This window comes from Chaetodon trifascialis, chromosome 2 (assembly GCF_039877785.1).
Source record: "Chaetodon trifascialis isolate fChaTrf1 chromosome 2, fChaTrf1.hap1, whole genome shotgun sequence".
In the NCBI taxonomy this organism is placed as follows: domain Eukaryota; kingdom Metazoa; phylum Chordata; class Actinopteri; order Chaetodontiformes; family Chaetodontidae; genus Chaetodon; species Chaetodon trifascialis.
The window spans coordinates 26,286,624-26,314,197 of NC_092057.1; the positions used below are offsets into that span (position 1 = coordinate 26,286,624).

The window sequence follows — 27,574 nt, forward strand, 5'->3', positions numbered from 1 at the left end:
ACTGAAAATTTTGTCTCACATTAAATTCGGAGATCATTTTTCAAACACATGGTATGATTAGTGTCAGCACCTGTCGCAGCCTTTCAAGGATTTCTGATAATACAACGGCTGTATTTATCAAAGTTCCATGTTAGATACTGTCACTGAGCAATTCATAAATCCTCACAAGGGATAAAGAACACAACGTGTGAATTGTCTGCTATTTCTTTTCTGTGTGTGTACATTCGGGAAAGGTTGTGTGTGTGTGTGTGTGTGTGTGTGTGTGTGTGTGTGTGTGTGTGTGTGTGTGTGTGTGTGTGTGTGTGTGTGTGTGTGTGTGTGTGTATGCGTGTGTATGCGTGTGTATAATGTGTGGGGGGATGTGTCGGAAGTGACGCTCCTTGGCAGTGATTGCCTCAGTCCTGGGTTGTCCGGGCTGGCCAAGCAGAATAACAGGGTTAGGAAAGTGTGAGCTTTGTTTTATTACGTGCAGACCTTCTCCTGCTTACAGTGTGCTCATTTATCCCACGTCAGCAGCCATGTTTTTTCCTCTAGCTGCAGTATGTACAACAGCTTGCTTCATCAGATGTATCCATATGAACAGGCTGCAGTACATACAGCTGGTGAGGTGGAAAGACCACATAGGCTTTAAACTGTAGAACATAACAATAACTTGTTCTTGTTTTTACTTTAAAGGGCCATGGTTGTCCAAAATGCATAAAAAACAACAGATACAATTATCCTCAAAAGTGCAAAATATAATTTGAAAAGTTCCACAGCACGGTTCCACAAAAAGTAACAAAAGCCATTCTAAATAGTGCGCCATAAAATGCCAAATGTAGCTCTGAAAAGGTGCCATGTACCAGAAGTGGGGGGGTCAACAAGATTTTGAGCTTGCTCCAAAATAATAACATAAGATAATGATTACCTTTCCAATCCTGTGAAAAAACCCATGAGACGTGACTCTGCAGTCACATGTTCAGAACCTCACCGTTGGTATTAATTAATGAACTTCTACACACACAAACTTGTATTTCTCAGGGAGAGTTTTCCACAGGTTTACAAAGGCTTTGAAATTATTTCACAACTATTCTGCTACATTCAAAAGAGTTTGATCGTTTAAAAGAGTTCGGTCTACCAGCTCTATATGGAAAGTGTCCTGAGACAACTTCTGTTGTGATTTGGGTTATATAAATAAATATAAATTGAATTGAATGGAATTTCACAACTTTACTGATCCTTATTTGAGTCTAACTGACTGAACTTTTTTAAAAGCAAATCAATTTTGAAATATACTATAATATCAATTATCAGATGGCATGCTACCAATCACTACAGACATAACACTACAGGGGCTGTGTCAGGGATCAGACAGACAAACTGGGACCCACAGAGCAGACCAGAGACTGACAGGTGATGACAAGCGGTTTATTGGCAGATCGAGGTCGGTGCACGGGAATCAGTCCGGAGAGGCAGCAGTACAAAAACACTAGGCAGATCAGGGCTAGAGTTCAAAAAAACAGAAAACCGTGAATCAGGCAAAGGTACAAAGACGCTGAGCTACTGACACAAGACGCAGACAATCTGACAAAGACACACTGGGAAGGGCGGGTACATATACACATGAGGGGTGGAACATTAGACACAGGTGTAGACGATGAACAATCACACACATGGGGAAATCAAGACACCTAAGACACCTAACAAGACACCACAAAACAGGAACTGAAAATCCTACAAAATAAAACAGGAAGTGACACAGACTAGGACCTGACAGGCTGTGTCAAACTGCAAAATTATTGCTGGAAATATTATTTATAAACTCTTATTTGTTTTTAGCCTTCCTGTAATTATTCATCCATTCCGGTGACAGAGCTGTGTAGTGCTCCCTGTGGCCTGCAGAAGGCGTCACAGCAACATGCTGTACAAATGCCATCCAAGCACTGATCAGGCCACAGAGCTTCACCCCTGCTTCAAATTATAATGCACACACTGTATTATTAAAGAGGGATTAGCAATAGTGTTTATATGTATTCACAGCATTGATTGAACAGTTTATGTTAAAAAATGATTTAAGAACAACATCTTTGAAGTAATTATCCTGAGGTCAAACCAAAGGTGATCAAATATCATACCTTAATGCTATCTTTATGGACGTGTACAGACAGAGGGATAGTAAAGGTAAGGGTTATGGAAGAATGCGCTCCATGCTGCTCTTGGTGTCCCAGTTTCCTCCTTGTACAGAGGAGCTGTGACACACCCTGCTGCTGTCACAGGTCATGAGTCATGACACACCAAGGTCATGTCAAGCTGGGTCATGCATGTCGCTGCAGCCAACATGTCAGTGGTCACATATCGTACATTCACATACTCCTGTCCCCACCGCCTCACACTCTGTCACTGAAAATGAACTATCTGTATCTAATTTGCACAATGTAATTAACAAATGTTTGCACCGCATCCTCTTTCCCTTTTCTCCTTTGTTATTTTTCCCTCTTTTCCCACAATCTGTCCAATATCCCATTTCACAAATTCACCCTCTCTGCCTGTCTATTCCTTTTGTGTTCATTCATCTCTTTCTCTCCTTTCCTCTTTGCTCCACTTCCACCTTCACTTTTCTCAATTCTCACTGCTACCTGGACTGCATGCCACAAAGGAGGACAAAGTGGTTAGCATCTTTTTTGTGTTCTCTCTGTGCTGTGAATGTGATGTCTGTCCCACCTGAAGGTAAAGACGCTGGCTGTGTTCAAATCTGGAGCTGAGATTTCTCTTGTCTGTTTACAGAATGTTGACATCTACCCTGGGAAGGTGACGGAAAATATTTCTAAGTTTAGTTTCTTCCATGTTGGCCAGGGCTATAATTTCTCAGCTGAAAGAAAATGGGTTGAAAAACTAACAAGTGCAGATGCAAGAGAGTGAGCTATCGGATTGGAACGGAGCCAGTGTGTGTACAAATCCATTTATGGATTACTGACTTAACTGAACAGAGGGAGTCCCTGATAGTTCACAGTTTTTTGTTAACTTTGATTTCTCTGAGCGTTGACTGTACTGTGTAGGGTGGAGCCACCTGGAACTATTGTGTCCTCAGAAGATTTTTTCTCCAGTGTAAACCCAGACTAACTGTGTTCATTGTCTGTCTCCTCCTCTTGCAAAGTGTCTCATAGTGAAGGACAGGGTAAGACTTGCTGGGTGATGGATTTTGCTGCATGGGTCACTACTATTGTCTCCCCTTCACACTTGGGTCTGTGCTCATTCACAGTATCAGAACAGGAATTCAGACCTGCGATGAGTTTGGGCCTCACATATCATTGTGGTTAAGAGGTCCCAGGGCAGCTGGCTGTGATCCTGCATTAGTACTCTAATTCTGAGAATGAATGCAGACCCTGAAAACCAACTGGCGGGCAGAGCGAGCATGAGCCATAAAATAGGCTGTCGGCAGGGGCGTCTCACCCTTCTGACCCATCCTGACCCCTCTTCCTATGGCTGAAGGCATGGCTGTGCTGAAAGGGGACAAATGGATACTGGAATAAATCCTTGACAAACATGGGGATGGGAGATTGAGATTTCAGCTGGCATGCATAAAAGAAAGCACTCTACCCTGCAGACCATTTATCTGAATGCACAACGAATGCACACTCATGCCTGTGCATGCTTTCCCTGCCTGTGTGTTTGAGACCAGACCAGCCTTGCCATGGGGAGACGGGAGGGGCCCAGGTATATGTTCCACTTTGTCAGTTACCACTTTCCCTCAATGCTTGGTCACTGCAAAATGTTGCCAAAGTGTTCTTTGTGCTGCGCCCTGTCACAGTCACTCATGGTGAAGAGAATGGCCGTGAATCTTAGTTTGGGATGTTGCTGAGTCCTTGAATAGCCAGAGAGATGATTCATTGCTATAGGCTTCCAGGTAAAGCAGCCAATAAGCTGGATAGAAAAGAGAAAAGTTGACTCATGTCCTTCATGCAGGCTTTTGATGTGCTGCTTATGGAATACTAGTAATCTAGTAATTGCTCACTTCTCTCATGTAGCACGCTATTAGATTCAAATCCAAGAATCAAGATGACGCAGTCTTAACTAATATGACAGTGTGAAGTGATCCCCAGTCACAGCTTAGGAACTGTGACTAGACATGGCAGGCCTGTCAAGCTTTGGGTTTCTCCACATGTTGAAGTTGTGTGCATGTGCCTATAACAGGAGCGATACTCCACAGATAGAGAAACAAAAACTTTGTCAGCCACCAGGTGTCTATTTACTGTACGTAACTCATGAAGCTAACATTAGCTTAAGTAGCTAACTAGCTATAGTTTTTAATGCTATTTTAGCAATCAGAATCGACTGCCGCTGCCAAAAGTGAGAAGTCCTGCTTCTGTCTCCTGCTTTTTTGTTCCCAAAAATAAATATTTTGAGTTTTAAATCACCCACTGCTCATCATTGTAAACTGCCTATGTGCTACCCACTTAGCAAACACCAGTTGGTAGACTTTTTTTGGCTTTAGTATGAGTCATTTGGTCTGAAAACATGAGACAAAATAGACCAACTTAATGTTGTCACTCAGTGTTTGAACCACCTGAATATACAAGCAGGTTTCTTAAACTTGAAATGAAAGAACAGAATCATCAAGTGTTGGTAACAAAGGTTACTCGTTGGGATGCTTTGTTAACCCAACACATCATTTAATGTCAACAGTTTCAAGTTTAAATCAATTTCAGTACATGATAGAGAGGCTGAGCTAGCTCTGAAGTGTGTGAAGCTTATGAGTATTTCATAGCCCTCTCTGTCAGGCTGCCCTGATATTGCTGGTGCTATAGCTTGTTAATGCCAGAGTTTTTTTTTATGTGTGTTTAATGTCAGCTCCAGATGGCTTCCAGAATCTGAGCAAGCCGCTGACAATCTGTCTCCTTTGTAGAGGAGCACTGCCTCCCAGTGGAGAGCAGGCAGGCGCTAACACACACACACACACACACACACATGGTATACATTGATTCGTGGTGTTGATTAACCTGGTGAGAAAAACCACAAGACCCTGATTTTGTGCCATAAAGGGCATCAACCATGCCAAAAATCTGAGGAGAGGTTCTTTGACAGTACTGTGGTGCTTACACTTACACCTTGATTCACTGAAGCCCACACATACAGTACAGAAAAGTGCTTAAACACAGCTTAGAGTATTTTTCCACTGTGTATATTTTTCATACAAGCACATTTAACACATTTCATTTTAGTGTTTATTTGTCTGGTTGCAGCTGTACCAAGTATAGCTATGGTGTGTGTGGTTTGAATTTGTTAATGGCCTACACTCTACCAATAACACACGTATACAGACACACATGCTCAGATTCGCACACATACAGCCACGGAGAGTCTCGCTCGCTTGCTGCATCAAGCTGACGCTGCAAATTTTACCGGAAGGGAGGATGCACTGCATAATCTCAATCATGCTTCTCAGGACTAGATGACTAACCCACTGCTCTCTCCTCCTCCTCCTCCTCCTCCTCCTCCTCCTCCTCCTCCTCCTCCTCCTCCTCCTCCTCACACTCCACTTCTCTCTCCTTATACGCCACTGTATCTCTGTAGTAGCCTCTGGAACACTCTTTGTTCCCTTCTTCTGTCCATTCTGAAGCATCTCCATTTAACTCTCATCCCCCTCTTTCACTGTCTGTCCCTATGTCTGTCTTCTCTCTCTCCCTTTGTATCCTCCCCCACACCACCATGCAGCTGCACACATTTCCTGGGCTAGAAAATATGCGCTTATGAGGCTGACAAACATTACAAGCCTGGTTTTAGAGCTCACATTATCACTTCACAGTAATGGGACCTCCTTGACTGGATCTGGCAAAAGCCAATAGCAACATGCTCCTGTTGTTGTCACTCTCACCGAAGAGCCTTAAGTGGAACATGAAAGCTCACGTGAAATACAAGCACGTGTTTTTTGGACATACAGTATGTGTGCTAAAAGATAATTCTGCCTTTCTGTATTCATTCTTTTTTCTTCATATATTTCTATTGGAGTGCAGCTCAGGCTGCATTTTTTCTGTCCAAACCCGACCCGCCATTGAAACCGAGCCCCACCCAAAGCCAGCAGGCATTCTTTTCTTATTCCTGAACCCAACCCAAGCCTGACACAGTTGGTGTTACCCTGTCACACCATTATTGTTAGTCAGTGACATCCCACATGTCGCTGCAAGGCTGAATTCTCCATCTCCTTGGTTATTGCTGTCATATCTCATTAGAGCCCCACACATTTCATAATATATATACATTACCAACTGCTTCATTATTATCTGCATTGATGTCTGAATTGAAATGCCTCCATACCGTTGATTTCCATGCATGGTTTTGGTCATTTTCAACTTTCCTGATGTTAAATTTTGTTTGACGTCTTCTGTCCTGAATAGGCTATTTACCGCCTTAAATAGCCTATGTGTTGCGTTCATGCATTGTCAACATAAATAGCAAACCCCAGCACTCAGTAGGATGTAGCCCAGCACAGACAGTAAGTCCTTAATCTTTATTTATTTGTACAGTGTTTTCATGAAAAGCGCCATGTCAGTCAGGCTAAGCCAGTCAACGTGACTGAACTGGACCTAAACCCAAACCTGGCTCGACTCGTCTGGGCCTAGTGGGTCCTGTTTGGCTCTGCTATTCACACTTTACTTCCTATCAGTAAAAATAACACTGAATTGACAAAGGTAGTTGCTGAGACCTGAGAAAGCTGCGACATCACTGAACAGATCTGATGAAGCAAAAACATGCAGCAGAGGATCACATTATTGAAACAAAGCCCCTGGTGAGCTTAATTTACAGAAAGTCTTGATGTAACCATTATGCAAGCTGCTCTTCTCCTGGCGTCTGTACACTGGCTCATCCAGCCATTTTTTATTTTCTCTCTGAAACTGCTCAGGTTTCCTGTCCATATTCTAAATAAATTGTCAACTGCTAGAGCACTTGCCATTAGAAGTTAAAACCTTTGCAATTTTAAGATAAATACTTAACTTGGTAGCACATAAAAGAACCCCCTCACATGAATATACCAGTGCACCAATGTGGAAGATGGTCATGTCATGGGAACTTGGGGTTTCTTCTATGCATGATATACACCAACTCTTGTAACATTGTTTAGTTCTATATCTGAACCACACCGCTGGCACATCATAAAGCAGAATGATTTTTCAACAGTGATTTATAACAGTTTTGGAGGCACCGACAAATGATGTCATCCTGCTGAGATGAGTCAAATCAAGAAACGCGTTATGTGTGTTATTTTGGAGGGCGGTTGTATACAGTGTGTATACTGTGGGTATTTTATTGTTTACTTTGGAGGACTTGTTGGGTAATTTAGAGCACTAAGAGCAGTGAGAGTCTTCGCTGTGATCCTGAGATCAGAAATGTAAAACCTGTGTGGATTTACAGTCTAAACAGCTCTGCTTTGCTTCCAGCCTTCCTCACCACTGAAAGCATTTGGCCTGCTTGCAGAGTTGATCTACTACCTTATTAGAGGAAATGGAGCATTATGTCTTTTGCGGTCGTCTTTCTTACCGCCATTCAGGATTTACCATTCCCTGAACGATGGCAGTTTACACCCAGCGCTGCCTCATATGTCATTCTGTCGAGGTGTGTGTGTGTGTGTGTGTGTGTGTGTGTGTGTGTGTGTGTGTTTGTTTGTTGGTTGCAGGGTCACTGCACACGCTCACTGAAAGCCAACCACACCCTCACCACTGCCCGCCACCCCCAAGGCTCCCATCTATTCTGCCCATTTAAGGAAAAGCTGATGTTCACACAATTCTGGCCTAAATGAATGCTGTTCTTGCCGGGAGCTGCTGTTGAATGCTGCTGCTGTTGGCAGAGCAGCGGCACGTCTTCACCATTTTGTCAGCAGATAGAGAGAGCAGTGCTGGGGGCGGAAGATGAAGGGAAGGGGGTATGGTATAGAGAAGTATGAGTGACAGGTGTGTGGTGTCTTCATTTGTCAAGTCAGCCAGGTGTGTCAGCTGAGCTGGAGGGTGAGGAGAGATGAAACGAAATAAAAAAGGAAATGAAAAGAGGTGAGTGAAGGAAAGGGAAGAAAGGACAAAAGGGAAAGTGAAAATAGGGAAAGAGGAGAAAATAAAGGGCAAGGAAAGGAAAATAGGAAAACTGGAGGGAAGGAAATGAAACGTAAGGGACAAAAGAGAGGAAAGGAAAGAAATAAAGGAAAGCAAAAAAGCAGATGAGAGGAAAGATCAGAAAATTAAAGAAAGTGAAAGAAAAGGAATAGAAATTATAGGAAATAGGAAATTAAAGCAGACTAGAGGAAAGGACATAAAATGAAAGAAGGAAAATAAAGGAAATAAATGGCAAGGAAAGGAAGGAAGTGAAAATAAAATAAGGGGAGTAAAGGAAAGGAAAGGAAGCAAGGAGAGGAAATCCATGTTCAAGCTCATATCAGATAGCAAATGCTGTAGTAACTCAAGGCAGTCTAAATTCCATTATTATTATTATTATTATTATTATTATTATTATTATTATTTAGTTTTCCCTGCTGTCATTGTCCTTCAGTACTGACATACACATTCTGTTTTTTTCTTCCTCAGATTTACACACACACACACACACACACACACACACACACACTCACACACACACACTCACACACACACACACACACACACACACACACACACACACACACACACACACACACACACACACACACACACACACACACACACACACACACACAGAGTTTCCATCACTTCTGGGGACATTACATAGCCTAACCTAACTTTAACCCAAGTTATGGGGACTTCTGTTTTGTCCCCATTATGAACGTGAGTCCCCACACTGTGAGCAATGCAAGTCCATATATAAACATGCATGCATGCAACACACTGCTTTGTCTCCCTTTCTCTTACTGGTTCTTCTCCATGCTTTGGTTACCATGGAGAAGCACATTTTTTAGAGGTTGACATTATTACATGAGAGAGATGGCACTGCTTATTTTCTACACACATATCTCGCCCACAGGCAGTCGCCCACGCCACACTCTTCCAGGCAAGAAGGTTTCAGAAATGTCCCACATATACATACTGCGCACATATGTGGACACACACAGTCACATTGAGCTCAACGGCATGCAGTGAGGCAGCAAGATGAACTCAAATTGACACCAGAGTGGGCTGCCTCTGGACGGAGAGAGCTGATTGGTCGGCTTAGCTCAGGGTTTGACATCATGCTCTGGCTTGTCCGGCAGCAAGCACTACTGCAAATACATGTGTCACACACACTATAGGGTGGGGCTTTTGCATAAATACATGCATGTGCGACCACACTCATACACACACGTGCATTGTCACACACGCTCTCAGTTCACACATGATTAATTCCCCCTACAATATCTTTCAGGCTATCCAGGAACACAGAGCACAATCAGTCTAGTGAGGCATTATATGTATTATATCCTTTCTGTGTGTGTGTGTGTGTGTGTGTGTGTGTGTGTCTTTTGGTTTATGAACACACTGGGCCATGAACAGTCCTCCCACAGTGTGTGTTCTTCTATATGATGCTCTTATTCAGGGATTAACCTTGTGGATTACACTATTTACTTGTGTTTGTTGACAGTGACTTGTAGGGAAACCTATGGATACTCAGATGCCTCACATGCTGATTGACCCTCAGTGCTAGTACTAGTAGGGCTGGATATTGTCTTAACATTCTGAACTGGTGTTGAGATGATGCTTACTGTCAACACCAGAATGATATCTTACTTTGAGAAGTATAAACTTTTTGTTTTTTTTATGAAATCCCCTTTTTATTTCACTGAATGAGTCAAATTCTGGTGAAAAGTAATCATTTTTGCCCTTTGTTTGATACTTATGGTAGAAATAATCCAGTAGTTGTAAAATTCCAATATATATGATCATTTTGAGATATCATACTGTAGTTTTGTTTTTTTTCCATGACAGTGAAATGGTATGGAGCCGATTTGGAACCAGTGTGATTATTGATTGGTCACTGTCTCCTCTATGATGTATAATGGAAAACTAGACCTGACAACTGAGACAACTGTCCACTCACTGCGTCTTGCAAACTCTTTGTGACTTTATTTCACGTTTTTTGTTTGCCATGGTTTGTTTGACAAACTGTTGTTTAGCCTAGCATCAAGTTTTGGTTTTAATTATAGTACAAACACACCATACCTGCATTCATACATACTAGGGTACATACTTCAGCCTGCATAACAAAGACTGGCCTGTCGTTAGAACCCATTGCATTAAACTTGAACTCAAGTTTTGGGTGTGCCACAGTCTGGGATTGAATGTACAATAGTTTGTCATGAAATATGACAATTGTGGAGTCTTTATGCAGTTACTTGTTTATCAGCACCGGGGAATGCAGGCAAATGTTAAATGGCATCCAAAGACATGTAGCTGTAAAAGAACTTTATGTAAAGAAAATGTCTAAAAGGTGTAAAATGTTTAAAACAGGAGCGATTGTATCTTATGAATCTGTGACAGACACATTTTGGTTAGTACCAATAAAGTACTGAAGTTTGATCACAGCCCCACACAGTTCTCTGAAACATGTCTATAATCCCAGATATTGAAAATTGTCAAAATTTTGTTGTTAAAGAGTTAAAACTGGCTTCATCAGTTAAAAGTTTAACAGAGATACAGGTGTGAAGAATGATTCGTGTGTTTAAATGTGATGTTTGCAATGGGCACATTTGTTTCAGTAAATTTTACCGTACATAAAGTCATTTATATCCCATCATGCACTGGGTAAGAAGGCGGAAGGGGGTTGGGGCATCTGAGCTTAATCTCTAACCTGTGTAGTTGTGCCTGAGGGGGGTGATGGAGGAGGGTCGGCCATAGGTTAGAAGTTATGATTTGTGGGCTGGTATTGTCAGCTGATGATGAGTTGAATAATGGTGAGGAGCTGAAAGGATTACTGGCCACCGCTAATCTGTGGCCCCTCAGCTGAGGTAAAGAGGTGGGGAAAGACACAGAGAGAAAGAGACTGTAGTATGTGGCTTGGCGGCTGCCCGACAGCTGTGGGCCGTGCGGGCAGCTGATTTACTCTAGATTAGTTTGGACATGCGCCAACTAGGATTCAATCAGGCCATGATGAATGTGCTTTGGCGCGCTGACGGCTAAATGCTAACTGCTAAACTGACTGCTAACAGTCCATCCCACTGGCCATCAAGGAGTAACATTTTGGGGTTTACAAAGGTCCCAGAGGTGTTTTGTTTTCAGCTTGTGCCAAGGATTTTGCAGTGGAATACAAGAGACGACTGTTTCCTCTTTGCTTTGGATTTATTCTCTGAAAAATAAACCGCTGGGATTATAAATACGGAGGGAGATAAATCCTGTTTTTCTGCTGTTGGAGTGAGGTGCTGTTCAGTAGCCATGGCTACATGTGAGTATTTGATGTTGTCTGAGGGTTTGATTTAGAGGAAGAAGAATCAGATTTTGTCATGGGTACTGCACATGGCTGTGGTCATCAGTCTTACTTTGTGATGATGGAGTTCATAGAATTTTAGGGATTAAATCACAGAAAATCATTGTCTGCATGTGCAAAGACGATGCACTGACAGCTGAGAGCTTTACTCGTTCTCCTTTTGGATGAAAATAATGCATATGTATACAGTACAATACAATTTAGAGATAATCTTTCCTTTCTCTTCTTCCACTACAGTATTACGGAATTTGCTGTAGCCCTCAAATGTGTGATCTTTTTATTATACTGGATCACCAACATGAGCATCATGGATCACTCTAAAAGATAGTTCACTGTATTGATGGGTTACATGTCAATAAGAGTCGTAACAATCCACAGCAGTAGAGTGATCATGCTCATGGATAATGTTGACTTTGACGTCAATGGAAATGTTAATACAACACAGTCTGTCATATCTGAGTGCTCTGTAATATATGATTAGCTGTGCAAAGGGGGGGGGGGGACCAAAATGTTATAATTTTTAAGGTGAGTTACCACCTTAAATGTGAGTTGAAAGACATCACAAAAGGTGGTTAGTTAAAAGACTTTTTAATGTCTAGAAGATATTGTATCTGTTTTCATATAAGTAACAGCCTGTTTAGCGACAGGCTATGTGTTCAATAAAATTAATTTGTGTTGTGTACATGTTGACAGTCATCAGATTTTTGTCACAGGCAGGTCTAACCACTTTTTTTTGTTAGGTATTCAATTTATTTAATGTTCTTCTTTAATGCTACTTAACCCAACTTGCAAACACCTTTGTCCTTTCAACCCCCGTAGGTAATGTGGGTATGCAACCTGTGCCGTAAACAGCAGGAGATTCTCACCAAATCAGGAGAATGGTTTTCGGGGTCAGGGGTGCGGCCTGGGAGCCTGGGCACCTCCTTGAACAATCCAGTCACGGGAGGTGAGGCCCAAAGGGACAGGAAGCTACTCCGCTCCAGGTCCCAAGCCCCACCGAGCATCAATACCAACGCAGGGCCGCCTGACGGGATACAGCCACCCGCTGGTGTCACTGCTGCCAAGGGTGCAGACACCATGCCCAGCTCCCGCTCCCAAAGTGAACCGCCTAGAGAAAAGTAAGGCCTCAAGATACACACACTGAACACAACTCCAACTTCATCTCTGTGCTGCAGTACCTGCTCATAGTGGACGCTTTACATGTACAGCCAGTAACCTTTTTCATTAACATAGTGGGAATTGGAAAATTGGAGAATGGGAACCATATTTTTCAAAACTGAGAAAGCTAGCACTGCTTACTGGCTAAAGCTCCTGTTGTTTTTTAATCCCTGGGGCAAAAGGGGTTTTAGTCTTGAGAGATCTTTGATTCAATCCCTTTATTTTCATTCAGTGGGTGAGTTAGGTAAGAATTCATCACATCTCATGTTGGTTTTAATCTGTTTGTATAAAAGTCATCAAGGTTTTGCAAATATAGAGAGGAAAGTTCTGAGCACAGGATATTTGTGTACCCTCTTGTCATTATTTTTGTGATGTTACAAGTGCTGATGTTGCTCACCTGTTGTAATGGAAAAGATGAATGTGTGTCAGCAGACTATATGATACGTTGCTGTAACGAATTCTCTTCTCATATAGGAAAAGGCCAGTTTCCCTCCATGAACAAAATGGTAAGGGAGGCATGGGGCGTGGTAGTGGCCGGAGACCTGCAGGGAAGTTGCCATCTCAATCATCCCTGGATGAACGAGTGGTGGCTGGAGAAAGAGGAGAGAGACGGTTAGGAGATGGACGGAGGCTGGAGAAGATCCATTCTCAGGAATATGAGGATGGGCAGGAGAACTTGGGTCGTTCAGAAACACACCGCAGACGGCCAGAGGATGAGGAGCAGAGGGAGCGCCAGCGCCGTGAGGAGGAGTTCCAGAATCGCTACCGTAGTGATCCCAACTTGGCACGATACCCAGTGAAACCACAGAAGGAGGAGCAGGAGATGCGCATGCATGCTAAGGTGTCCAAAGTCCGCCACGAACGACGACACAGTGATCTGGCGATCAATGAGGTCGGCCTGGGGCCTGGTGAAGGAGGGGGTGGAGGAAGTGCAGGGGAGGTGCCTGAAAACCGCCTGGCCAGGAGGAGTGGAGGTGGGGAGGGAGACCGCAAGGCTGTCCTGGAAAACCACCGAGCCTACTCTGTGGATAGGACCGTGGGGGTAGGAGGGGGAGCTCCACCTGTTGGAGGTGGAGTGAGATCAGGACCCCAACCTGGGGGACCTGTGCCTCCAGATTGGGGCCCAAACAAAGCCCGCTTAGAGCCTGGTACAACACGGACACCAAGGGACAAGGGTGGGGATAACCTGCTGAGGAAGGACTCTCAGAGCTCGGACCAGTCGGAGTCTTTGCGGCCGCCCCCTCCACGGTCATACAAGAGCAAACGCGGAGTCAATAAGAGGCAGATGTCCATCAGCAGCTCAGAGGAGGAGGGCGGTTCCACGCCCGAGTACACCAGCTGTGAGGACGTGGACATGGAAAGCGTCAGCGAGAAAGGTCAGTCAGACAGATGTGCTCACTCCACTAGCTTACTAGGCTAAATATATCAGAACTTGCATACCTTGCACTGTTTGCTGTCATTCATTTCCATATATTAGATGTGATTCCTTATCGTCATTTGCTCAATCTGGCTCTAAAATCTTTTTCTACTCACCAAAACTTGTTAATGAGCAGCTGAAGATCTCACAGAGCCCACACGCCCATCCTTAATCAGCACATGTATCCTCACTCTGTCTACCTGAATCATAAAGAACCTTCATTTATCTCTGCATTTGTTGTATTCTCATCATTCTTACTGTGAAGAGACTTTGCTTGTATCACCTATTGTATACCCAGTGTAGTGTGGGTGGGATTAGAATTACAGCAGTATTAGGTTTGTTGGCTAATTGACCTGCAGGTAATACTCAGAGATAGAAAGATACAGATTGAATGACTGGGCAGATCATCTGACACATTTTTTTAACTGGGGAAACAAGATGAAAGACAGTTGTAAAGATTCAATGACCAAACAGCTGAGTAACATATCAATGGCATAATAAAGCTCATTTCTATTGCAACATCTTCCCTCTTCCCACACTTCCTGGCCATACTTTCCAAACCCTAGCATCAACTGGTAAGTAGAATTACAGTAATGTGCAAAAAAAAGCAGAGATGTTTTGGCTCGTAAGATTATTGTAATACCATCACATTCTAATTTTGGACTGTAAAACTATACGATAAGTGATAGAATGAAGCACCCACCCAGCACACAGTGCATTACTATCCCTGTGTGTCATCTACACCTCTGTGCTGTGGCTAAACCCTGCTGCTCTCAGGACAGCTCTCATTTATTTGGAGAGTCCCTGTGATTTAGGCCAGCAGATTTGTGGAATTAGGCCAGTGGCTCGCATCTACGTAATACTTCGCAAACTGCCAGCTGTACCAGCCAACCATAGACGACCAGATGAAATCAAGCCTGGCTGTGGTTGCATGCTGCATGGTTGCTGCTGGCTTCTTAGTACCTATGTATTATGCAGTTACTGTTAGACAAGCGATGCTAGGCTGTGCTATAAGCCAAATTCAAGAGTCACTAGGTGGAGTTAGCTGTGCTCTATCAGCTTATCTCTCTCACCGGTCACAGAAGGGGCCTATTCCAGATGTTTTAATCCAGATTACTATAACTCGGGGACTGGTAATGGGTAGATGGTGTGGATTGAGATTATTAGCTGTTTTAAACACTATTTAGTGAGCTGGGCCTCAAAACAGGATGTCTCCTTTTACTCTCATCTGTGGCCCGAAGCAAGTTTTGCAGGATAATGTGCAGTATGTTTTCCTACAGAGATGCATTAGGGGGTCAGTCATTCATACAGAGTTATGCCTTTGGCAAATCCAGGTCCAACAGTCAGCCTCTTTTAGCTCTGTTTTTCTGTCTACAAATTCCTGAGGGAAATGTCTGGCTCTTTAGCCTCTAAAGGCCCCACTCTGTTCATCAGCTAGTCTCTAACATTACGTTTCCTATTTGCTGAGCAGCTATTGACACTGCACAGGTCCAGTTTTTTTGCAAACCCACCTCCACCTGCAAAGCTTGGTGTTGGAACTGACCTGTTACCTACAAGTATCCCCAAGTCATATCTTGACCCACCCTGACCCGTTAATATAGTCTGTCACCTGACGAGTAATTAAATTTACAGGTTACACAGTCGCTCACTTTAAAGTGTTTGATTTTTACTTGCAAAATTGGAACATGTAGAAATATGACTTCAAATCATAATTAAACCATAGTCTATGTTGCTGCTCGCTATGCTGACATTTAATTGGCCTTGAGGCTGCTGTGTAAAAGAAGAATACCGTCCGTAGTCCCTGGTTTAAGATGGATGGATGTCTTCCATTTCAAATGATCTGATGTTCCAGTACACAAATGTTATTGCTAACTGGATTGTGGCCTCCTTGTCTTCCCATTTAGACATTTTGAGAGTTGTGTTCTTGGAGTATGTGTCAATTCGTGCAGCGACTTGTTTCCTCAGTGACAATGTGCCTCACTTGCAGCTATCAAACTTTATACACTTTAAATGCAGCAAAGCCACTGACAACATTATTCGCACAGTCTCTGACCACACCAAGTTTCTCCCAGACATCCAGCTTGGCCTTCAACTATAAATTGTCCATGTATCGTTTGTTATGCAGTACTGGCTATTTTTGCCTTTTTGATGTACTAGCTAGTAGACATTGCTGTTGGACCAGTGACATCCCATTATTTGGCTGGATGTGAATTTAGGTTTTAAGGCCCTTGCGCATTTAGCTCGTTTTCATTTGATAAGATAAAACAAGATAACACTTTATTAATCCCACATAGGGGATTAATACTGTGCCCATACCTGTGAATTTAAACACATGTAAACACATTTAAATACATTGCACTTTTTTACCAGCGAGTACCAGTGAGTACCCGCCAGTGTAGGACTCAAGCAACCTCTTCCGCAATGTATGTCATTCATACATTGTTATTGTAGAAATATTGCTTATTGAAGATTTTAGATATCAATAATGAGTCACATGGTTTCACGGTTTTTGAAGGCCTGTGTGATTGCCTGATTGGACAGTAGTCAAGCCTGTTGGGAAACATAACTGGGTTGGAAAACAGGGAACTTACACTTCAGAACTGATGTTAAGTGGATACACAATCAAACATTATCAAGACAAATATGATAGTGAAAGTTTTCCACAACACTGTAACAGCTTGTAAGGTTGAATTTTAATTCTATAAAGTCAGCAAATGATCCATATTTGGTCTATTGATTACTTGAGGGTGTTTCTCCTCGAAGTGCCTGTCTAACAGATTAACACAAGCTTCATTAGATTTAAGCTATAATTCAGGTAGATGAGATTTCACAGATAGTAGAATGGACTGTTGCACATTTAACTGGATTACAATCATTGATTTAATGGTTAACATCAAAAAGCTTTGTGACCCCACTCCCACTAGTGATCATCTTAAGCTAATTACATTAGGAGTAAACAGCCCAGTGCCGCATTGAAGTACTGTTTTTTTGAACACTACCTCATTGTAACATATTATTATTATGACATTAACCAATAAAGATTCTGAATGTATTTACACCCTTTAAACATTCTGTCAACTACACTGGCCAAGTAAAAGAGCTGTAAAATTTGGATTTAATGCAGAACACAAGCATGATGCGATGTATGCGCATAGCAAGGATTACAAGCTACAGATATTAAATGTAAGAGGAAGTTATGTAATGTTCATGCAGAAATAGTTGTTTATATGTAGCAAGAATCCTCTTAGCAGGATTATTGTAAACCATGTTTATATTGTGGTTTCCCTTGCCCAATAAACTGCGTCCCACTGGACATACAGTACTAGTGTATCTTCCAGATTGAGGCTTTAATGATGGAGCAGCTCTGACTTAGTGTCTGAAGTAAAATTGAGGAAGGAAGTGTGGATGTCTTACTTCTTTGGAGTGAAGAAGACACCAAGGTGGTAATGGTGTTGAGGAAATGGAAAGGGACGTCTGCTGCTGGGATGACACTGTGTCCCAGTGGGTGTATGGCATATTCCTATATTTACCGTGATTATTTCAAATGTGCCGAGGGTATGTATGAACATGTTGACCTATACTTGAATGTACTGTCACTGGAGAGAGCATTAGCAGTAGTGTGGAAAGAGATTTTCTTTTACAACTGAGAAAACTGAGTCACTGCTCAATCCTAAGGCATTATGTCTTAATCATTGATTAACTGGAGGATTTGTTGTCTTTTCCACAATAGAACATCAGTGCCAATGTGAAGTCTAAGAGGAAGACTTTAACTTTAATTATGTCATATATTTTTGCTCCCATTAACACTATTAACAATCATTAATAATCAATGAATTAATTTAATGTAATCACTACTTTGTTTTCTCCAACAATGGGATTCTTTCTTTCTCACTTCCATACACAGCACAGGAGCGTAAAAGAAGCCTACATTATTAGTTACATGTTCTTAAAATGACGATACAAGAGATGCTGTGGTATTTGCCCCTATTGATTCCACCATAAACAGAAAGAATGCATTTGAAATATTGTGTGGTCTATTGCATATCAGAGCATTAAACCAGCCAGAGTTGATAAGCATGATTCAGATCTGATGCGAGGATGTCAGCCTGCTGATTGGTGTACAGGCTGCGATCTACCAGCTCTTACTGTGGTCATCCAGTATTTTTGTAGTAATTGAAATGGTTTTTTTAAAAAAATAAAATCAGTGCAATATGCTTTCCTCAAAAATTAACAATACAAACAACACTCCATAAATTCTGAGGTACAATAAAAAAGAACCTTTAACTTTCCGTTCATTGGTCCCACATCTTCTTCAACCAGTTCTCTCTGAGACACCCAGTGTGATGAGCTGTAAAATGCACTGCGACAAGTGAATATGTCAGTGGCAGAGAAGAGAGGCTGCGATATCCCTGGGTGATAAATACTAAATCTAGAAAGGCTCTTGGTCCCTTGCTGACCAGTCAGCTGGTCCAAGTCAACGTCCTGCAGGCCATTTGACACTGGTACAGATCCTTGTTCCACTGTCACGCACAGTACAGTCTGATAGGGTAAGGTCCTGGTCCTGGATTTGTATAAGATGTGCTTTTAGGGCATGAATCTATTCATCAGTCTTCAGACCTGCTGCCACAAGCCTTTTAATTGTGGCATTTGGGTTGGGCGGTAATCCGGTAATAAGGTATCCTGCGGTATCTAAAAATAGCAACGGTATCAATTTCATTACCGTCATTAAAAAATGCTGCGCATATAGGTCTATAGGGGTCTAACATAATTGTAGCATCGTCATAACAAAAATGAAGTCCACTCCGTTCAATGTATCTGGTTGAATTTTTACTCGAGAAAAAGGTGACTGTGCAAAATTACATGCTAAAAAAAATGAACCTGAGCAGTTTTACAGATGTTTTGATGTCCAGGTGCTCATATGGGCGCGTCTGGGCAGAGTACCGTTATCTCGTCCAAGCACACGGAGAAACTCCTCTGTTGAAAACACTTTTTCAGCCTTTTCCTGCTAGCAATTGTTCTTAGCTCTTATAAAAGGACGAAATGCAAATAAAACAGTAAAATAACACTTCGGGCTGCTCGACAGAGTCCTCTGTGGGCGCTCTGCTCTTTCATGAGACGGAGCGGTGAAACTAACTGCGTGGTTACGCTGGTCAATAGCTCAGCGACCCGCCCACATTCACCATAGAAACACCAATGACGATCCAGCAGGAAGTAACCCCAGAGATAGGTTATTGCATGGCGGGCTCTCCCTCCACTCTAGAAACCCCCTCCTTTTTATGTAAACAAGCAGGACCTTTGTGATTGATCTCAAACTAACACAGAGTCATAGGAGGAGACATTAGCAGCGTTTTTTCGGGCTGGAATATAACTTTTGACCACAAAGCAGCAAAGGTAAAACATACTTTATGATTTAGCGAAGTTTTTTTTCTGGTATTCTTTGGCTGCTAGCTCGCCGAGTTTTCGTCGCACAGTGTGGAGGCAGACATCTCGTGGTCATCACACTCTCTGCTTTCATATGATACCGGGCTTTTGTGATTTGCGTGAAGTGGTGAAATCAGCAGATAGTGCCATTGACGTGGGCTGTTTTCGTGTTTGTCGTTAAATGCGCATACAATGTCGTGGGGTATGAATTGTGTTTCGTTTGGGTGGCAGTGCTTGGTAGAGGCTTTTAGCTGAGTTTCTCCCCGTCATTCTGGTATGCTACAAGTTAGGACTGGTGCTTCTTCGCGTGAGCATTGACCGTCTGAACTGCGCGCATGTCACGCTGCCCTGCAAAGTGATTTTTAATTAGTCACGGTAATACCGTATACCCTGGGAAATGTGGGGAAAGTTTGACGGTATCAAAATTTGGATACCGCCCAACTCTATGTGGCATATTCAAATAACTTGGAACATCAACTTTGAATTTTTATTATCTTCCCATGTTGAAGCGTGTCTTTGATGATGTGCAGATCATAGTCTGTGAACATTTTGAACATGCCTGTTTAGTCTAGCATATTCCATCACAAACATATCGTTACTGAGTTCTATTTTCATTAATGTATTGAGTTCTTTTTTTCTGAACTCATTCAGTGTCATTTTGGGTTAAATGACACTAAAGAAATAGCACATGCTGTTGTTTAGGTTGTTTGTGGAGATCATGTTGTGTGGAGGCAAACGTAAAACAAGTTGGCAGGAGTTCAAGATCATGTGATGAAGATATCTTTTATATATAATGTTGGCTTTTAGAGACTGCAACTGGTATAATAGCAGATGGAGCTGAAGGGGAGGACAGGCTCTATGACACACACACACGCACGCACACACACACACACACACACACACACACACACACACACACACACACACACACACTGTTTTTCAAGAACAATATACCTGCAAAGAGCTGATGCTTTGATGTAGCATCAGTTAGAGGAGCAGCCCAGATTTTGTAATCTGCCCGGCATGTTCATCCTCCAAAACCAAAAACCCCTACTCAGCAGTTCAAACTGTGGAGTCAGCATTTATCCTCTCAAGCATTCTCGGTGGACTTTCAGATTTCAGATAAGCAGCACTGGAGTCATGTCTACTCAGACTTTTTTCAGGTTTTCTGATGTCCATCACCCATGCTCTTACTGGCTAACCTGATTATCACTGAAAATGTTTTGGACAAACAGCTTTGCATGTGCTGCATGTTTTCTTCCCCTTCCCGCCTCTCCTGCTCTCTTTTGCCAGAACCATCAGCTGAATCATTCATCTCATCTCATGTGCCAGGCTTGAACATTTCACTTACCTTGAAACTGAGGTTCCTCAAAGTCTTTGAAATCCCCATCTGATGTCATCTTGCTGTTGGTTTATTCCTGTGGCGACAAAGTGGCCACAGGCTGCTCCGGTCTGATGCTGGGCCAGTTAGTTCTTCTACTCGAGCCATCTGTCAGTGTTAATGAGAGCTGGGATACTCTGACATACACTGGTGTCTTTGTGCCTGGCCAGGCTCTGGCAGGAGGTTTGGACAGGCCAACTTGGAGTATGGTGAATCAGTTTGATTATGAATGAAGTTAGTTTTTCTTAGCTGTGGCTCTGTGATGACATTTTTATTTGCTTTTTTTAAACATTCTTGTAAATGAAAGATGAATTTCTCCACAGTACTGACAGATGTCATATCACTTACTTCCCCTCTTTCTCTTTCTCTGTGCAGGTGACTGGGATTGTCATTCTCTAGATCCAACAGTGTGGCATGTAAGTTTCAGCAAAACATGTCAGAGTCAGAGCATTACTGTGCTGCAGCTGCCCTGAATATTTACAGTAACTCACATACACCTTCATGTACTCACGCGCAAATACACACACACACACATCCACAAAGTGACAGCCACACAGTAACATTTGCACATCCTCTCTTCCCGCTGTCCCTCTCTCACCCTTTCTCTCCATCGTGTTGTCTTCCCTCTATTCTTCCTTATCCTCCTTCACAACGCCTTATAACTCCCCTCATAACTTCTCCTGCAGCATCCCGTTACATGGCAGCCATCCAAAGAGGGTGACCACCTGATCGGGCGCATCACACTAAGCAAGAGGTCAGCCATGCCCCGTGAGGCCGGCTCGCTCCTCGGCCTAAAAGTAAGCAGGGAATTTCTCCCATTCACACCTGGATCACTAGCTTGTAACTGAGAGACTAACTTCAGTTGAGTGCTAGTTTCAAACTGCCAGTAGAGATGATTTGTGCTGTGGAGTGTTTCATGACACAAGTATGTAGCATAATGCCTGTTAAGCAATCACTGAGTCCTACAGAGAGGTGCAAACTGACTCTGGGTCTGCCAACATGAAGCTGTGTAACTATCCGTTCTCCTCTCTCTCCGTTGTGTGCAGGTGGTAGGGGGGAAGATGACAGAGACAGGGAGACTTGGGGCCTTTATCACTAAAGTCAAGAAAGGCAGCCTAGCGGACGTCGTGGGACACCTACGAGCAGGTACGAAAACATGCAGTTTTTTGTTCTGGCTATATCTATAGAGATTATTATTGTAATTTAACTGGGACAAAACACCCACTCAAGCTCAAAGCTGACAAGCTATTAATATCTATAAATATGTCCAAAAACGGTTTCATCCTCTTTTTAAAAATAAGCAGAATAGCTGCAGTACCACTACACTTTATATTTCAAATGAATTCCAGATGCAGAATTCTCTGTTAGTGCCTGGCTTCTTAGTCAAATGCAATGCGCGATGAGCCTCAGGCTGGATCATCATTGTGCATGTTGGCCATCTGGTTCCAGGTGACGAGGTGCTGCAGTGGAATGGGAAGTCATTGCCAGGAGCAACTAAGAAAGAAGTATACAACATTATCCTTGAATCCAAGGCTGAACCTCAAGTGGAAATAGTTGTTTCAAGACCTATAGGGTAAGATTTTGGCTGTTAATATGTAATGACTGTCAAAGTACTTGAGTGATGGCATTCATTTTTTTCTGACACTTTTGATATGTCTCCTTCCTTTATCTAAAAGCTCTATCCACCGCATTATGTCCAAAAACTTCTTGAGAAAAGTGTATAGAGCATATCAGTAAGTAGTGTTGATTTAATGGGTGGAGCCCCTTCCCCTCATATCTTCCCCAAAATCCTGAGATCCAAGAGAAAAATCCCATTTTCCAGCCATCCTTTTCACCTCTACTACCCACCATGTTTAATGTGTAAATGTGCATTTGGCTGACTGCTTGCTCTTCTTCTACCTGTTGGTTGACATGAGTCTTTAGCTCATTCATTTTTAAAGATGAATGTACACCACAGTCCTCATTGTGTCCTTACATTACAAAGTTTCTTGATGTATATTCTGTATATTTGAAGTTCCATGACTCTCTTTCACTTTTTGCAGAGACATCCCAAGAATCCCAGAGTCATCCCACCCACCTCTAGAATCTAGTAAGTGTTTATAGGAGCAGCTTTATTGTCTTATGTATGTTACCATTGTTTACTGCATTTGGAAGTAGCTTCTGTCTCCAGAAGCTACTTCCATACACAGTACACACATTGTACTCTAACACCAGATACTGGACTTGATTGTGCCTTTGGCTCTATGATTTATTACAACTGTTTCCCCTCTTCAACAGCAGGCTCTAGTTCCTTTGAGTCACAAAAGATGGATCGTCCCTCCATATCAGTGATGTCCCCTACCAGCCCCGGGGCCCTCCGAGACCTTCCTCTGGTCCTGCCTGGACAGCTCTCTGTGAGTATCTGAAGTGGAGGGACTGAGTCATGTGTGTCATGTGAATGGATAGAGATATGGATAGAGGCTATTTGTCTTTATGCGTTTTTACAGGTGAAGCTGTGGTACGACAAAGTGGGCCATCAATTGATCGTCAATGTCCTTCAAGCCATAGACCTGCCACCCCGACCAGACGGACGACCTCGGAACCCCTACGTCAAGATGTACTTCCTGCCTGATAGAAGGTATGGTCATTGTGTTTTGTGGGTCCACCTCACAGTCACAGTGCGTCAGCATCTCCCCCTCTAAACTCGCTCATGCCTTGTTCTAGTGATAAGAGTAAACGGCGGACTAAAACAGTGAAGAAGAGCGCCGAGCCTAAGTGGAACCAGACCTTCATATATTCCCATGTTCACCGGCGGGACTTCAGAGAACGCATGCTAGAGATCACAGTGTGGGACCAGCCCAGAGTCCAGGAGGAGGAGAGTGAATTCCTGGGAGAGGTGGGAGACGCAGGACATCCAAATACTATTTTCATACTGGTTTAGATTACCTGGATTTCTTCACACTGCTATCATATGGGTGATTTTCCAGATTGGACAGTGAACAGGAATATAATGTACACTGTAGTCAAAAGTCACATATACAGTATAATCTGTATCATAATCTGCTTTCTGAGTACTTTACTGAAGCTTTGTTTCACTTTTTTTCACTAGATTTAAATTTTCAGTCTATTCTCTAATCTTTGATTTTTACTTGCTAATGGCTAATTTTAGCCCCTCAAGGTTCCAAAATGTGAATAATTTCAAATTTGAATTTTAGCATTTGTGACTTCTAATCAGACGTTGTAGGTTAGAACTTCTTTATATTAAGGGCCAACGAGCCAAAAAGGTTGTGAGTTTCTGCAGTAAAGCTCCCTGTACTGAAGCGCTTCCACAGAAACACAGTCCCCTCTGCCCAAACACCTCAGAGAAGGTGGCTCCATCTGACTGCTTCTCTTTTGCTCACTCACCTGCCTCTTCTTTCCCTTTCTGTCCTCGCTCAGATCCTGATAGAGTTGGAGACGGCTCTGCTGGATGACATTCCTCATTGGTATAAACTCCAGACACACGACGTGTCCTCTATACCTCTGCCCCAGCCCTCCCCGTACCTCCCACGCAGACACGTCCATGGAGACAGCCCCAGCAAGAAGCTACAGAGTATGTCTGGTTATATATGGTGTCTTCACAGGCGCTGAGTGAACAAATATGTGGATGTGTATGTATGATTTAATCCCTGTTCTGTGAACCTACAGTGTTTGTGAGCGTGTGATTGCTAACCTTTCCTTCCTTCCTTTCTGACTGACAACCTCTCAAGCTTACCCTGTCCTGTATGTTTGTGTGTGTGTGTGTGTGTGTGTGTGTGTGTGCGTGCGTGCGTGCGTGTGTGTGTGTTGTGTGCGTGTGTGTGCAGGGTCTCATCGCATCATTGATACAGAGTTTGATGATGGTTTGATGGTAGTGACTAAAGGTGGGTGGGGGGCATGGTTACTGAGCACTTCCTTGTACTAGCCTGTAGGCGTCCAGCACTGGGTGAGAGAGTGTTCTCTTTGCATCCTCCCTCCATCTGTTTCTCTGAAACCTTCCTGTCTCCTTTTGGCTCCACTGTATGTTTTTGAACAAATTGCACTCAAATTAAAGTAATTAACCGTTGCTGTTTCAGCAAAAGGCAACACTCCGAAGACTTTTGCAATTCATCGTGTTGCTACTGGACTGCAGATTTTGAATCGCAGCGTTGTAGTGTACAGCCTTGTAGTGCTGGTGTGAACAGTTTCTCCTCTTCTGCTGGGCTGTAGAAACACTGAAGCACTGAGTGCATGTTAGACCGTAGAGCTACTGTTGTTCACTGCCATTCCACTGAGTTTCCTGCCATTCTCCTGCATGCTTCTAGTCTCGTGGAAGTTGCTGACTTCACTGAAAGGACACTGAACATGTACAGTAGAAGCTGAATTTGTGTTATTTTGGCCAGTAGAATCACTACAACTGCTTTGTTGTTAGACTGTTTCTGCTGTGGCTTGATTTTCTTTCAGATGAATGTGGGGCTGATTTGAATTTGACACTTTTTTAGGGTTCATTTTGTGTCCAAATGAGTATGGTTTGCCACACCGGGCAGTGAAATGAGTGTTAGAAACACATTCTCCGACTTATTTGAACGTGACTGTGGCTGTTTTTATTTTTAATGCAAATACTGAGATGAACAAATGATAAATCTAATCCTTTAAACACATAAATGCGCTGTAGAGTTGTGGAGTGGGAGGACCTGTTGGTCACCTGTTTTTTCCTGCTCCTTTTAATGATCTCGTCAATGATCCTCAGTGCAGAAATATCATGATGTAATGATACTACACAGCAGGTTCTGGCTATCCCTTCAATTTATGATCTCTGAGAAATCATGTTTTTCCATTAGTTTGTCAAGGCAAATCACTCTAAATACTGCAATGCATGTGCTTTGGTTGCTATGGATAAGAAGCCAGTCAGAGATGCAAATCAAAACTGTAACAAGAACATTGCCGAATGAAACACGATGCTATAGTCACTGAATTCATCCACGATTGACCGAGAATCCAGAAGGGAGTTCATTTAAGCTACAGATTGTGTCACCAGTTTTCTAAAAAGCAAGAGCTTAAGCTTTTTCTGCTTGAGGGAAATTAGAATTTGAAGGTTGGTGAAAGGATGTTTCTTACCAAACTGTATCTCAGACATTGTGATTTTTGTGCACACAAGCTTGTGCTTTGTCTGTCTTGATCAGAAAACCACATATTTCACGTCAGTGTTGTTCGTCCTTTATACTGACGATCTAACCAGGAGACTCATTTGCAATAAACCCTTGGAAGCTCCCATCTGACAGTCACCTCATTCTGTCTATGCAGAAAATGAATGGTTCATTTATTTCTGGAACCCTGGATGTACAAAATAATTCCTTCAACTTTGCAACTCTATTTCACATTTTAAGCAGCATCTACATGCGGTTGAGCAAATACAGGTTCTTTAAAATGTGCATCCATGCATTTCTTGTATTGTGTGCATTGTTGGATTATATATAACCTATTCTTTGTAGCTGTAGTGGTTAAATATTCCTCAGGGGTTAAAAATCTGATCTCTCACCTCACCTGGCACCTCACCTGGTTCAACAGAAACCAACTGTCTGAGTCTGATCTCAGGTCTGACAGAGACATAGCAGAAACAGTCAGCTACTCAGGCTAGCTCACATGACCGGCTAACCTGTAGCCTAGCTGGTCATTTGCCTGTAAAACATCTGATGTGATGTTCTACAGTCTGGAAGAGAATGGCATCTGTAGTGGTAGCCAGTCCTCCTCAAAGGACACACAACTAATGTTTGGATATGTGTGTGTGTGTGTGTGTGTGTGTGTGTGTGTGTGTGTGTGTGTGTGTGTGTGTGTGTGTGTGTGTGTGTGTGTGTGTGTGTGTGTGTGTGTGTCCACTCTTGTATTTGTCTGTGTGTGTGTGTTATATCTATGAACCAACAAACACGTTTGTATGAATGTTTGTGTGTATGTGTGAATTCTGCTTTTTTGCCTTGTGTGTGGGTGTATCTGTGCTGGATCTGTGTGTGCATGTGTGTAGATGCCGAGCGCAACTCCAGGGAGAGAGAACGAGGCAGTACGTTGGCTGTGCCTGAGCAGCAGCGCACCGTCCAGCATCGCTCCCGTTCGGTGTCTCCCCACAGAGAGGACTCCTGCCGGGCTCGGTCACGGCCCGCACACGTGCCCATGCAGAGGTCAGCATCACCTGTCAGATTACCTGGTGAACTGTCAGTGGAGTGTGTGTTGTCTGTGGTGACAGTAACCAGCATCAGCCAGTCAATACATCTGTACTACTGAGATGAAATAGCCAGTAATATCTGACTTTTATTGATGCCAGGCCTGTTCAGAGGAAATATCCCTGTAGAGTCTCAGTCATGAATACTGGATTACATGTCTGACATTTTTGCATTTGATGAGATTATGGTTTGGTCTGGCTATACTGTATCAGTGTCCTGGACTTGATGCTGCTTGTTAGCATTATTACTTTACTACTATATGGCCAAATCACTGCCAAGTAATACACACCTCTGTTAATGGCTGTTGGCGTGACAGTGTCATTACGCTGCTAACAGTTGAAGAGAGCCAAATATGTTTAAGGCAGCTGGTTGAAATATTACATTTAGCTTTGGGTTGCCACACGTATCTAATCCAACCGACAAAATATGTTATTTTTCTATTATTTTTTTTCATAACACATCACACATGTTACTTCTGCTGCGTTTTATTTATTTTTATTTATTATTTTATTCATTTGCAAAGTATTCAGCAGAAATGGGTTTATCATCTTCAGTTATAACTCCAAACAACATTTGTAGACTGAACTTTTTATA

The 27,574-nt window shown here is 42.7% G+C and overlaps 1 protein-coding gene across 12 annotated transcripts in view; it reads left to right on the plus strand.

Moving 5' to 3' along the window:
* The window catches only part of LOC139341316 (regulating synaptic membrane exocytosis protein 1-like), a 72,904-nt gene that overhangs the window by 22,571 nt on the left and 22,759 nt on the right, over positions 1 to 27,574 (plus strand). For 5 of the 12 annotated variants that reach the window (XM_070977795.1, XM_070977828.1, XM_070977836.1 and 2 more), the window contains exons 3-15: positions 3,134 to 3,154; positions 12,232 to 12,530; positions 13,045 to 13,946; positions 21,165 to 21,205; positions 21,476 to 21,586; positions 21,836 to 21,935; positions 22,239 to 22,362; positions 22,832 to 22,878; positions 23,067 to 23,182; positions 23,276 to 23,406; positions 23,493 to 23,664; positions 24,207 to 24,360; positions 26,785 to 26,938. In XM_070977795.1, coding sequence (XP_070833896.1) covers positions 3,134 to 3,154; positions 12,232 to 12,530; positions 13,045 to 13,946; positions 21,165 to 21,205; positions 21,476 to 21,586; positions 21,836 to 21,935; positions 22,239 to 22,362; positions 22,832 to 22,878; positions 23,067 to 23,182; positions 23,276 to 23,406; positions 23,493 to 23,664; positions 24,207 to 24,360; positions 26,785 to 26,938 — 2,372 coding nt within the window. Of the gene's footprint in view, positions 1 to 3,133; positions 3,155 to 12,231; positions 12,531 to 13,044; positions 13,947 to 21,164; positions 21,206 to 21,475; positions 21,587 to 21,835; positions 21,936 to 22,238; positions 22,363 to 22,465; positions 22,523 to 22,831; positions 22,879 to 23,066; positions 23,183 to 23,275; positions 23,407 to 23,492; positions 23,665 to 24,206; positions 24,361 to 24,613; positions 24,671 to 26,784; positions 26,939 to 27,574 lie in introns of all 12 variants that reach the window. The other 7 variants (XM_070977812.1, XM_070977820.1, XM_070977893.1 and 4 more) reach the window with 4 other exon arrangements.